This window comes from Procambarus clarkii, chromosome 70, assembly GCF_040958095.1.
Source record: "Procambarus clarkii isolate CNS0578487 chromosome 70, FALCON_Pclarkii_2.0, whole genome shotgun sequence".
NCBI lineage: Eukaryota > Metazoa > Arthropoda > Malacostraca > Decapoda > Cambaridae > Procambarus > Procambarus clarkii.
In genome coordinates this window covers 30,929,112-30,943,213 of record NC_091219.1, presented here as the reverse complement: position 1 = coordinate 30,943,213, position 14,102 = coordinate 30,929,112, and the positions used below count along the sequence as shown (strand labels likewise).

At 46.5% G+C, this 14,102-nt stretch overlaps 1 protein-coding gene across 1 annotated transcript in view; it reads left to right on the top strand.

Moving 5' to 3' along the window:
- Positions 1–1,063: 1,063 nt before the first annotated feature.
- Positions 1,064–14,102, top strand: part of Ser (protein serrate) — a 213,059-nt gene continuing 200,020 nt past the window's right edge. Inside the window, exon 1 of the mRNA XM_045770427.2 lies at positions 1,064–1,747. Within this exon, the coding sequence (XP_045626383.2) occupies positions 1,652–1,747 (96 nt within the window). The 5' untranslated portion in view covers positions 1,064–1,651. The remainder of the gene's footprint in view (positions 1,748–14,102) is intronic.

Genomic DNA, 14,102 nt, shown 5'->3' with positions numbered 1-14,102 from the left:
CCTCAACCACCACTCTTGTGTCCCTCTCCCGCCCTGACGTCACTCTCCCGCCCTCCCGAGGGGCACACTCACACAAATGCACATTTGCGGAAACGTCAACTCCGCGGGGATTTGCCCAGAAATTTGAAACCTTTTTTAGCGACGTATTCCTGGTTTTTGTTGCCTTTTTTTTGCATTTTGAGTTTTGTTGTATAGTAGTCATTCTTTCTGTTTTAATTATATTGTCTTGATGACCAAATTACTCGCCAGAAGATGAAGAAACGACGACGTTTCGGTCCGTCTTGGACCATTGTCCACCACCTCCACCCACAACTTAAAGGACAGATTACACAAAGGTTCTCACCGTCAGAATACTTCAGTTATAACACAACAGGTACAACAAGGGTGGCGGACGGAGCTTCAAGAGCTACACCTCACTCTCCCGTAGTCACTGATAGGTAATTACTAGCAGGATGCGCATGTTTGCTCTTCATCTTTGGTGTATGTACGCCCGTATGTATGCCCGTATGTACGCCCGTATGTACGCCTGTATGTACGCCCGCCAGTAGTTGCCAACTAACCTTCCCGATACAGGTGAGGTTGGCTGGCTACTCGGCGTACTTTCATTATGTCATTCCGTAAAAAATACGACTGTTTTGCCTAACGTGGGAACCGAGGCAACCCAAAGCTCGATGTATCGCGGCCGATGGATACAAAATGTTAGTTTTACAGTATTTTCCTTTTGGGTAATACATGACATTGTTAAGGATGTGATAGATATGGTAAGATCAGCGAGGCAGTGGGTGAGAAGCCGGGTTGCACAAGCAGCGGGGTCTTGGGTAGTGTAAAGCGTCTCTTAAGGTGCTCAATAGAAAGTGTGGGCGGGGCGGAGGGGGTGTGAGCGGTGGCGAGGGGCGGGGTGGTGGCGGCTGCTGTGTGTGTGTGCGTGCGTGTGTGTGTGTGTGTGTGTGTGTGTGTGTGTGTGTGTGTGTGTGTGTGTGTGTGTGTGTGTGTGTGTGCGTGTGCGTGCGTGCGTGCCCGCGGTGCCCTCGCCGCCTCCAGATCGACTCCCCAAGTCAGTCGGAACTTGGCCGGTGCGGCGATCACATCACCCTGCTCTCGCGCTCCCATACAGACGCGGTCCACACGCTGCCTCTCTCACACTCTCACACACGCGCGTGTGCCCGTCGCCCTGCTCGTCCTCCGGCGCCGCACTCAACACGGATGTATACACACTAGCCTGCCACATCTCACGCCAAAGCATCTACATCTACGGGAAAGTGAACCTTCGTGATATAATTGGTTTCTGAACACGGCGCTAAGCGATTGTGCTCAAATTCCTAGGAAAATCATGTGCCTTACAACATCATACAAATAACAGGAAAAATGTGTAGTAATGACTTAAATTTCTAAGTGATTTTTGTGTATCTGAAAAAAAAATATTATAACCCCCTGGAAAAAAACTTAATAATACTTTTTTGACATAAAAGATTTAATTAAGTGTTAACTGATATAGTTTGGTTTCGTGAGTGATTAAAACGGTAGTGGAATATATATATATATATATATATGTCTATGTGTGTCCCTGCCGCGTGTGTGTACTGGCAGCCCTGAGTGGCACTATGCTGAGATAGAGGCGGTTGGGCACTGTGTATGGACAAGTTGTGTCACCATGATGTTGTGGTGCCACCCTCGCCCCCTCCTGGGGGCGCCTTCTGCCTCCACCCCCCTGGCTCTAGTGGCGGTAGTTGTAGCCGCTCTTACACAGGTCAGTAGTCCTTCCTCTTGTGTCTCCTGTAGTCCTCTAGTAGCCCCCAACTGCTGTAGCTACACCTGTGGCGTCTGAAGTAGCCGCGTACTGTTGACAGTTGCCCTACCCCAGGCAGGGCAAGTCTCCTTACACCCATTGCCTCTGTTCACCTAGCTGTGATTAGGGACCTGGGGTGTTAGTCGACTGTTGTGGGTGGCGTCCTGGGGAATTGCCGCCACGCAAAGGAACTAGCGCCGCGAGGCCACTGCAACCAGTGGGCCGGAAGGTCCCAAGAGTCCTAAAAAAGGTTTCACGCCCGAAGTCAAAGAGTGGGTTCACGCCCAAACACAGTAACTACTACCTGCAGTAGCTACACCTGTGGCTCCTGCAGTAGCCCTCCCCCCCACCCTCAGCTCCTGCAGTAGCCCTCCCCCCCCACCCTCAGCTCCTGCAGTAGCCCTCCCCCCCCACCCTCAGCTCCTGCAGTAGCCCTCCCCCCCCCCACCCTCAGCTCCTGCAGTAGCCCCACCCCCACCCTCAGCTTATACAGTAGTCACCCTGTAACTTCTGTTATAGATCATTATAATATTTTCAGTGTACTTATACACATGTAGTAGCCTGGATTGTACCTGGATAGGGTTCTGGGAGTTCTTGCACTCCCTAACCCCGGGCCAGGGCTAACTTGTGAGAGCTGGGACCAACAGGGCTGTTGCTAGGAGCGGCCCCGCAAGCCCACACTACCACTACAGCCCGGTTCGTCCGGCACATCTTGCAGGAAACTATCCAGCTTTTTCTTGAAGACTTCCACTGGTGTTCCCTCAATATTTGCTGTACATGCTGGGAGGATACCGTGGACCTCTGGTGTTCAGTGTTCTCTGATTGTTCCTTGTGGCACCCGCAGTAGTAACTGTCTTGTTCCGTCTTGGTGTTCAGGACTACCCCTGGCCACTGTACTACCCCTGGCCACTGTACTACCCCTGGCCACTGTTCTACCCCTGGCCACGTGGGCTCAGTGTGAGGGCTACTTGCTACCCCTCTTATATGTATACTAACACGTGTCTTGTATTATCATTTGGGACACGTATTAGTACATTTACACGTGACTGTGTGTCTTTGACACACATGTGTACCGATAATATGCAGCAGGACATTAATAAATGGGAGACAAATAAATAGGAGTCTCATTAATAAATAAATGACTGGATGTTTCTGCGTCTATCACTATTCACACACACATGTACTCACACACACACACACACACACACACACACACACACACACACACACACACACACACACACACACACACACACACACAACACACATATGTACACAAACAAGCGCCCACATTCACGTAGCTCCGGTTATCCTTCAATGATTAACTTTAGACTCGATTCTTCCCACGGAGGAGGCTGCCGAAAGTGTTGATATGGTCTATCTTCCCCTTTGTTTTTAATGGACCATTTCAAGTCCACCACGTAGCTCGATCCTCCAGGCACACATACTAAAAACACACACCTCCCCCCGTCCCCCACACAGCCCCACACCCCCTCCCCCACACAGCCCCACACACCCCCTCCCCCACACGCCCCCTCCCCCACGCCACACAAAAACTTGCACTAACAACCAATCGTATCATCTATAATTAATGATATATATTAGCCGATGAAGACGCCACATTGCCAATTTGACTGAAAAAAGTAATTATATCTACACACTCATGATGCGAAAGACACTGTATTAAACAAATAATGATTATTATATTAATATATATATATATATATATATATATATATATATATATATAATATGACCGAAAGGGTAAGATTAATGATTCTAACACAAATCTTCTTAATATTTCTTATTTTTTTTCACTGTCGAGGGAAGTTGACAAATTAACTCTCCAAAGTTCATTTTCACAATTTAATATGGTCTGACGCCTAGGGATGCGTTTCGCAAGGCACTCCTTACATTTTCAAAAATACATGTTTTCATATTGTTGTTGTTAAGATTCAGGAACTGGGAACTAAAAGTTCCAAGTAGCACGGGCTATGGTGAGCCCGTAGTGGACTTACTAAGTTTTTCACGCTTTGCCGAAGCTTATATTGACTTGGGTTGAGGTGGTAGAGGACGTGATTGAGATGAACAAGTTGATGAATGGCATAATGGATGTTAATAGGCCACTAAATGCCTATGTTCTTGCTTCTACTGTCTCTGTGTTGGACCATCGGGGATCGAACACCCATCTGCAAGAAGCGAGGTCGTCGCTGTACCCACCAGTCCATCTGGTGTGACAATTTGGTTCCAATAAATCTGAGGAACTGTGGAAAAGCAGATTGTAAAGCTTTGCGTCGCGTGCTTGGATAAGAAGTAGTGGTAGCTGGGGGCAGAGGCACCTCTACCCACACCTGCGGCTCACTGGTGAGAGAACACCGCTCTTAAGCTGAACAATGAACATGGAACCTGGCCTGGTTCGAGCTTCGAGCCTGGCCTCGGGCCGGGCTTGGGGAGTAGAACTCCCAGAACCCCATCAACCAGGTATCAACCAGGAACAACCGTGGACATCTTCAAGAGAAAACTAGACGGTTTTCTAAGAGAAGTTCCGGATCAGATCCGGATCCGGTACCACCGGATCAGCTGTGGTACCCACCACAGCCGGGATGTGGTGGGTACGTGGCCCTGTGGGCCGCTCCAAGCAACAGCCTGGTGGACCAGACTCTCACAAGTCAAGCCTGGCCTCGGGCCGGGCTTGGGGAGTAGAAGAACTCCCAGAACCCCATCAACCAGGTATCAACCAGGTACCTCAATCAACAAGGCTGTTGCTGCTTCTGTATTATAATTATTTTTGTAATTACAGTTGGATACAGTACTGGTCCAGGTTCACCGTAACTGGCAATTGTTATATTAGTCTGTGTATGCGATCGATACAAGCAAATAAAACTTCATTTATTTCCTGTAATGACTGATAAATACAGTCTATTTGAAATGCTGTAATTCATACACTACAAAAAAGTTTACAATGTAATCTATGTTCGTCATGGCTGTAACACGACCCAAACTTCTCATACAAGATATCTGAAGTATTTTTTTACAAGATATATTCTCATCACTAAATGATGAGAATATATCTTGAGAACGATAACTGCCTCGTTTAACACTTCAGCCTCAACATTGGAAGCTATCGTGGAAGCTGCTGGATATTGTTGCTATCGCGGTGGCTATCGCAGAGGCGGTCCCACGGGGGCGACTGTCGCCACCGTGGGAGAGCGACCAAAGTAGATGGGTACTGGCCAAAGGAGAGGTCTACTCTGGTGCGTCACTTGTTATCTTAAGGTGGAGCCCAACCAGGTAATCAACCAGGTAGTTGTTATCCTGTTGCTGCTGGTTATGCTGGTGGTGTTGGTGGTGTGGTTGTAATCTGTGGGGGTTGTTTGAGTTATGGTGTTTGGATGGTTGTGGTGGAAATGTTGGTTGTAATTGTGGAGTTAGATGGTGGTCGAAGTGATTATCCTAGTGGAGATGGTGGTGGTGATGGTGGTGGTGATGGTAGTGGAGATGGTGGTGATGGTAGTGGAGATGGTGGTGATGGTAGTGGAGATGGTGGTGATGGTAGTGGAGATGGTGGCAATATTTGCCCGTAAAACGTGTATATCGCTGTGAAAATTATTAGGATCGAATAGGCTTTGCTAAAGCAAATTCCCGAGTCCTTTAAATTAGAACATGTATGGACCGACTCGGTGGAGTCTGATCCAGCTATTAGGCATCACCACCTCTCAACTTACTAGAACAATAAGGGCGCAATCCACCTTCGTTATCGACTTTTAGATGTATTTTGATTCCCGGGAGTTTTAAGCATTAAAATATATTAGTGTATTTACACTGACATTCTGGTTGTATACACTGATATACACGGTGTATTAACGCCTGACAAATTCGTGGACTTAAATGACACAACTTTGGTTTATTGTCCAATCAAGAAGTGTATTAAAGTGCAGGAATAAAGTATCTTGAGGTTATCTTGAGATGATTTCGGGGCTTTAGTGTCCCCGCGGCCCGGTCCTCGACCAGGCCTCCACCCCCAGGAAGCAGCCCGTGACAGCTGACTAACTCCCAGGTACCTATTTACTGCTAGGTAACAGGGGCATTCAGGGTGAAAGAAACTTTGCCCATTTGTTTCTGCCTCGTGCGGGAATCGAACCCGCGCCACAGAATTACGAGTCCTGCGCGCTATCCACCAGGCTACGAGGCCCTGTGTGTGTGTATATTGTGTGTGTGGATCTTGGACACATGCACGAATGGCCAGTCGGATTTGAGTTGTTGTTTTAGATTCAGGTGCTGGGAACCAAAAAAGTTCCAGGTAGCACGGGCTATGGTGATCCCGTAGTGAACTTACCTGGCACGGGAGCGGGGCTGTAACTTGAAACGGATTTGAGAATAATGGAACTCTTATATATCAGAGAGCTGCGACCTCTGCTCAATATTAACGGTTCAGGGGCCAGATTCACAAAAGCACTTACGAACGTGTACATCTTTCCTCAATCTTTGACGCCTTTGGTTACATTTATTAAACAGTTTACAAGCATGAAAACTTGCCAATCAACTGTTGTTATTGTTATAAACAGCCTCCTGGTGCTTCGGAGCTCATTAACTGTTTAATAATTGTAAACAAAGCCGCCAAAGATTGAGAAAAGATGTACAGGTTCGTAAGTGCTTTCGTGAATGTGGCCCCAGATGTTCAATTGTACTCTGTATAATTCACAGTTGACCTTTTGTTCACGTAAATTCCTTTATTATTTGATTTAGTTCTTCCCTGATACTCCTTTTGGGTCTTGACATTGTGTGCTGTTATATTTGTTTTAATTAACATATACAATATGTTGACCAAGCCACACTAGAAAGTATATACTATATACCTTTTGGTGATCAGTTTTGGGTAATATTACGATTAAATAAGGGTTCTGAATAGGCAGTTTTGATATAAGGGTTCTGAATAGGCAGTTTTGATATAAGGGTTCTGAATAGGCAGTTTTGATATAAGGGTTCTGAATAGGTAGTTTTGATATAAGGGTTCTGAATAGGTAGTTTTGATATAAGGGTTCTGAATAGGTAGTTTTGATATAAGGGTTTTGAATGGGTTGTTTTGATATAAGGGTTCTGAATAGGTAGTTTTGATATAAGGGTTTTGAATGGGTTGTTTTGATATAAGGGTTCTGAATAGGCAGTTTTGATATAAGGGTTCTGAATAGGCAGTTTTGATATAAGGGTTCTGAATAGGCAGTTTTGATATAAGGGTTCTGAATAGGCAGTTTTGATATAAGGGTTCTGAATAGGCAGTTTTGATATAAGGGTTCTGAATAGGTAGTTTTGATATAAGGGTTCTGAATAGGCAGTTTTGATATAAGGGTTCTGAATAGGCAGTTTTGATATAAGGGTTCTGAATAGGCAGTTTTGATATAAGGGTTCTGAATAGGCAGTTTTGATATAAGGGTTCTGAATAGGTAGTTTTGATATAAGGGTTCTGAATAGGTTGTTTTGATATAAGGGTTCTGAATAGGTAGTTTTGATATAAGGCTTCTGAATAGGTAGTTTTGATATAAGGGTTCTGAATAGGTAGTTTTGATATAAGGGTTCTGAATAGGCAGTTTTGATATAAGGGTTTTGAATGGGTTGTTTTGATATAAGGGTTCTGAATAGGCAGTTTTGATATAAGGGTTCTGAATAGGCAGTTTTGATATAAGGGTTCTGTAAGTTTGTAGTTAATATTGAAATTTTAAATTAACCGACACATAGATGCACCAAGCTATCAAGTTTGACTGTATTTAATAACTTCGCGTAAGTTGAAGCGAGTGTTGTGTAACTTGTGTGGCTTAATATGTATCTTTTAACATGTCATATTGTCCAGTGTGAGTTCCTTGTTTTCCTGGTTATCTTAATTTAACTTTTGTGTTATAGATCTGATGGTGAATACGAAAAGTATTCGTTACTTTACGTTATGAATTTTAATTTCAAGTAAATAAGAATTTTTAACAAGATGTTTGCTACGTCAATAGTTCTCATATTTTTTAGATTTAGATTTCGATTTTTATATTCAGGTGAGGCTACATACATTGAGTTACAAACATAATGTTGGATTTAAAGATAGAGATAGTAGATACAATACCTAAATCCGCTAGTACGCATAGCGTTTCCGGCATTTATAATGAAATAAAGTAACCCTCTCATTGTATATACAGTGAGAAAAGGGGTATATATATACCTCTGTATATATATACATCGGGAGAATATTTACAAAACATTCATAGAAATTTACCAAGGACTTTACAAAAAATCTTTGGAGTATAATTTGCTAGATACTAATTTACGGATGTTGTAAATATGCGCTCTTTGTTTACCGGCGGTGAGTATTGTGTTAGCAGGTGTTTGTGTAGTAACCCGCTAGCAGGTGTTGGGCTGGCGACGTTGACCAAGCCTCACATGTTGGGCAGGCGACGTTGACCAAGCCTCACATGTTGGGCAGGCGACGTTGACCAAGCCTCACATGTTGGGCAGGCGACGTTGACCAAGCCTCACATGTTGGGCAGGCGACGTTGACCAAGCCTCACATGTTGGGCAGGCGACATTGACCAAGCCTCACATGTTGGGCTGGCGACGTTGACCAAGCCTCACATGTTGGGCTGGCGACGTTGACCAAGCCTCACATGTTGGGCAGGCGACATTGACCAAGCCTCACATGTTGGGCAGGCGACATTGACCAAGCCTCACATGTTGGGCAGGCGACGTTGACCAAGCCTCACATGTTGGGCAGGCGACATTGACCAAGCCTCACATGTTGGGCTGGCGACGTTGACCAAGCCTCACATGTTGGGCTGGCGACGTTGACCAAGCCTCACATGTTGGGCAGGCGACATTGACCAAGCCTCACATGTTGGGCTGGCGACGTTGACCAAGCCTCACATGTTGGGCTGGCGACGTTGACCAAGCCTCACATGTTGGGCAGGCGACGTTGACCAAGCCTCACATGTTGGGCAGGCGACGTTGACCAAGCCTCACATGTTGGGCAGGCGACGTTGACCAAGCCTCACATGTTGGGCTGGCGACGTTGACCAAGCCTCACATGTTGGGCTGGCGACGTTGACCAAGCGGACAATGTCAGTAACGTTGACAAAATCAAGAACTGGTGTACTAAAAATTGTAGAGACTCTAAATGGACGTGGTGTCCCGTTTTCTGTATGTTGGTCATTATTTAGGTTAGGTTCGGGCAATACGGGTTGTGGGCGGCGGCAGCTTGGCCGAGCATAGTGTGACGGGCTGTGGGCGGCGGCGGCAGCTTGGCCGAGCATAGTGTGACGGGCTGTGGGAGGCAGCAGCTTGGCCGAGCATAGTGTGACGGGCTGTGGGAAGCGGCGGCAGCTTGGCCGAGCATAGTGTGACGGGCTGTGGGCGGCAGCAGCTTGGCCGAGCATAGTGTGACGGGCCGAGCATAGTGTGACGGGGTGTTACGGCAGATGATGATGACTCTCCTGGTTCCAGCGCCCAGTTCCTCCCGACCTGCCACTAGCCCTGGTTATTGGGGCGTGGCTAAACAAACTTAAATGGTTCTTAACCTCCGGAAAAAATGACGTGTTTTCCGAGACGCGATTTGTGTATTTGTGCTCTCAACCGAACAGTTCGCAAATGTGGGGTGTTCAGAACCCAACAGTTCGCAGATGTGGGGGGTGTTCAGAACCCAACAGTTCTCAAATATGGGTGTTCAAAACCGAACAGTTCGCAGATGTGGGTATGTTCAGAACCCAACAGTTCTCAAATGTGGGTGTTCAAAACCCAACAGTTCGCAAATGTTTGGGTGTTCTGAACCCAACAGTTCTCAAATGTGGGTGTTCAAAACCCATCAGTTCGCAGATGTTGGGGTGTTCAGAACCGAACAGTTCTCAAATGTGGGGGTGTTCAAAACCGAACAGTTCTCAAATGTGGGGGTGTTCAAAACCCAACAGTTCTCAAATGTGGGGTGTTCAAAACCGAACTATTCGTAAATTGCTTCATTACATAGTAAATCTTTAGTACAGGTCCATTATATCAAGTGCTCCAGTATTCAGAAAATATCTTTGGTAGCGTAAAGGCAACATACTCGCTCTTTGCGCCTCTTGAGCCATTTGGTTTCGGTTCGAGCCCCGACAAAGCAGGATTGACTGGACGCCAATACTTTACTGTTGTGTGAAGAAGGATGAACAGTTATTGGGGATTTAGTTACTAACCAATTGACAGATTGTGTTCCATGTAAAACTAGTAGGGTGAAGCTTGCCACGAGGGAAGGGAAGGCTCTGGGCCGGCTAAGAGTCAGCAGTCGTCTTTTTGATGACCAGACCACACACTAGAAGGTGAAGGGACGACGACGTTTCGGTCCGTCCTGGACCATTCTCAAGTCGCTTAACAGTCGTCTGGGCGTGTTGTTCCCGCCTGTGTCAAGAGTGAGAGCTCAGCTCAAGCAAGTGTGGAGAGCTCTGGCATGAAAGGTCTAGTGAATAGGCACCAGAAAAGATTCTTTTTGTATTTGTATAATTGGAGTTTTTTTCTGGTGGGTGTAAAGATGTGTTGGTGTATTTTGGGTCTGGGATTAGGTGTGTGTGTGTAGGGGGGGGGGTGTTGCGGGAGTGTGCGTGCGTGTGTGCATGTTCAAAGTCCTTTTGGAAGTTGTATGAAGGTCTGTTACCGCGTGTTGTTATACCTGTTCTTTCAAGAAAACATTTCTGTCAAGAAATAGCAACGAGGGTCATTTATTCTCATTTATCCCCTTCCTCTTGAGAGGGGTCACAAAAGTGTTGCCTGCCAGTGTTTGGTTAATATTCTTACCCTTTCGAGTGGGGTGAGAGGGCGTCTCCTTGACTTAGGGGGAGGGTGCTGGTCATATGGGAGGGGGTGGCGTGGCTGGTGGTGAGTGGGGGGGGGAGGGGTTGGTAGGGTGGTGGCGCCAGAGTGTGGTAGGGTGAGTGGTGGTGGTGGTGGCGCCAGAGTGGTAGGGTGAGTGGTGGTGGTGGCGGCGCCAGAGTGTGGTTGGGTGAGTGGTGGTGGTGGCGGCGCCAGAGTGTGGTAGGGTGAGTGGTGGTGGCGGCGCCAGAGTGTGGTAGGGTGAGTGGTGGTGGCGGCGGCGCCAGAGTGTGGTAGGGTGAGTGGTGGTGGCGGCGCCAGAGTGTGGTAGGGTGAGTGGTGGTGGTGGCGGCGCCAGAGTGTGGTAGGGTGAGTGGTGGTGGTGGCGGCGCCAGAGTGTGGTAGGGTGAGTGGTGGGACTGTTAACGGTGGTTGTGGTGGTGTTAAGACACCGCCTAAGCAAGGGTCTGGCTCTGACCTCTGGCCTGTGCACCTTGTGTTCACTAGTGAAAGCTGACCTAGTTCACTCATCTCAAGAAGCCCGGGTGATGAAGTGCCCGTTATATCTCTAAATTTTCCTGCCATTACAGGCTAAAACAAACACACACACATACGATAAGCAAAACACCGACACACAAGCAACTATACAAGCCTAACTCAAAAACATTCTACCAATCAAAACATTCACAAAAGGACAATAAAAACGACATTGAAGCAGTGTTTTAAGAATGAAGACTGTTTCACTGTTCAGACACAGTGAACCAGTGACACAAAGTGGTGGACGCAGTGTGGGTGAACAGTGTAGAATGGGTGAACAGTGTGAGTGAACAGTGTTGAGAGGGAGAGTGTCTGGGGCGGGTGACAGACCCTCACAGCTTTCCCACACATTCACATTAGGCTGCGTTGGGTTGGGTTGGGTGAGGTTGAGGTTAGGTTAGGGTTTAAAGCACGTTGATGAACGTGTGTAATGTGACGTATCATAGCCACAACTCGTCCTCTACATCATACGCCGTATTTTATTACGGATTCGACCAATCTGTTCAAACCTGACCTAGATTTACAAATTAGAGTACTGTCATATTGCCATTTGGCCATGGGGCCTCGATAAGTTGGGTGGGTTGCTTGGGAATGTCTTCTCATGGCATACCAACCTACTTCCCGATGAGTTGATACATTTCAGACTATTTACCCCCGTTTACGATTCGGTCATCTATGACATAATAGAAAGTTGTATTGATAAATTTGTAAATGAAAACATGGATACCATTTGATGTCGTGGTTGTGGCATGCTTAAATTAATGGTGGCCCGTAGGCCCTTCACTAAGGGCCTACGTCTACCCTTAGTGAATGACTGCTGTCTCCTGTATTCCTCCTGCCGGTAAGACAATAAGTTATACATTCACGTGAAGATACATATCATTATCTAACACTTGTTTACAAGTTGGAGCTCAAATGTGGCTTTAGTTATGATATCACTTATCGTTCTGGGGAAGTGTGAGGCGGGAATTGGAACTCTATGATTGGTCAACTCGCAACTAACGCAGTCACAGCCCCGCTCCTGTGCCAGGTAAGTCCACTACGGGCTCACCATAGCCCGTGCTACTTGCCCCGCTGCTGCGCCAGGTAAGTCCACTACGGGCTCACCATAGCCCGTGCTACTTGGAACTTTTTGTTCCTAGTAGCTGAAGTTTAAACATCAACGACGGCAGCTGATACTTCCACATATGACGGCTGCTGCTCCAAGAGTGACGCGCTCTCCTTCTTTCCAGAGTCTATATTAATTGCCTTTGGTTCAGGACGTCATAGATTAAGTATTTATAGATGTAGACTATGAATATTGAAACCGACTGATTCGTAAAGAACAGCCAATTTCATTAATTAAAAGCCTATAACCTACTATCAAATGTAAATTTAGTGGCTGATTTGGCCAGTGTGGTGTTCGGTGGCTTCCCTCACGTGGGCTCCCTTCTAAGCTGTTATAATTATACTTATATTTATAATTTCATTTTTATACAACTTTTATCTTTTATAATATTTGAACTATAAAGTGTTTTTAATTTAAAGGTTATTCATCCCACTGGATATTTCCCCCTCCCCCCCCCCCCCCTACTCCCCCACGGTCCTGTGGGACTGTGAATATGAGCAGCATCCTCGCGGCCCTGTTCCTGAATATGAGCAACATCCTCGCGGCCCTGTTCCTGAATATGAGCAACATCCTCACGGCCCTGTTCCTGAATATGAGCAGCATCCTCGCGGCCCTGTTCCTGAATATGAGCAACATCCTCACGGCCCTGTTCCTGAATATGAGCAACATCCTCACGGCCCTGTTCCTGAATATGAGCAGCATCCTCACGGCCCTGTTCCTGAATATGAGCAACATCCTCACGGCCCTGTTCCTGAATATGAGCAGCATCCTCACGGCCCTGTTCCTGAATATGAGCAGCATCCTCACGGCCCTGTTCCTGAATATGAGCAGCATCCTCGCGGCCCTGTTCCTGAATATGAGCAGCATCCTCGCGGCCCTGTTCCTGAATATGAGCAGCATCCTCGCGGCCCTGTTCCTGAATATGAGCAGCATCCTCGCGGCCCTGTTCCTGAATATGAGCAGCATCCTCGCGGCCCTGTTCCTGAATATGAGCAACATCCTCGCGGCCCTGTTCCTGAATATGAGCAACATCCTCGCGGCCCTGTTCGTGAATATGAGCAACACGGTGTAGTAGGAGCAATATTTATCTATCTTTCTCTCTCCCAGTAATCTTATGTGAACACTGATAAGATCTATTTTTCAAAAGTGGATTCTACTTTAGTTTTTAGTATCTGTTGATGTTTTGGTGTGTGTGTGTGTGGGGGGGGGGGGGTGGAATTACCTAAGTGTAGTTACAGGATGAGAGCTACGCTCGTGGTGTCCCGTCTTCCCAGCACTCTTTGTCATATAACGCTTTGAAACTACTGACGATTTTAGGCCTCCACCACCTTCTCACTTCCCGCCAAACACACACCGAAACTACGACGTTGGTACAACGTTCGAACAAGTTTTAACACCACCTAACCAGTTATAACAACCAATATAGCAAGTTGTAACAACGTTCTAATACGTCATAAACACGTTAAGCCAAGATGTAACAACTTTATTACAAGTTGTAACCAGCGGAAAATAGGGACAGTTTCGGTTTGTGTTTCCAGGGTTAACTTGTTCCAATTGTCTATCACTCTGTTAGCAAAAGACAACTTTATAATATTTTTTTCGGCACCATTGCTTCCTTAGCTTGAATCTGTGTCCTCTTGTTCTTGAAGTTGCTGGTTTCAGGAATTCCTCTTTGTCAGTTTGGTCGATTCCTGTTATTATTTTGTAAGTGGTGATCATATCACCTCTTTTTCTTCTATCTTCTAGTATTGGCATGTTTAACGCCTCTAGCCTCCCCGTAACTCTTGTTTTTTCTGTTCCGAAAGTCATTTTGTAGCATGCCTCTGTACCTTTCAGTTTATTGCTGTACTTCTCGAGGAATGGGCA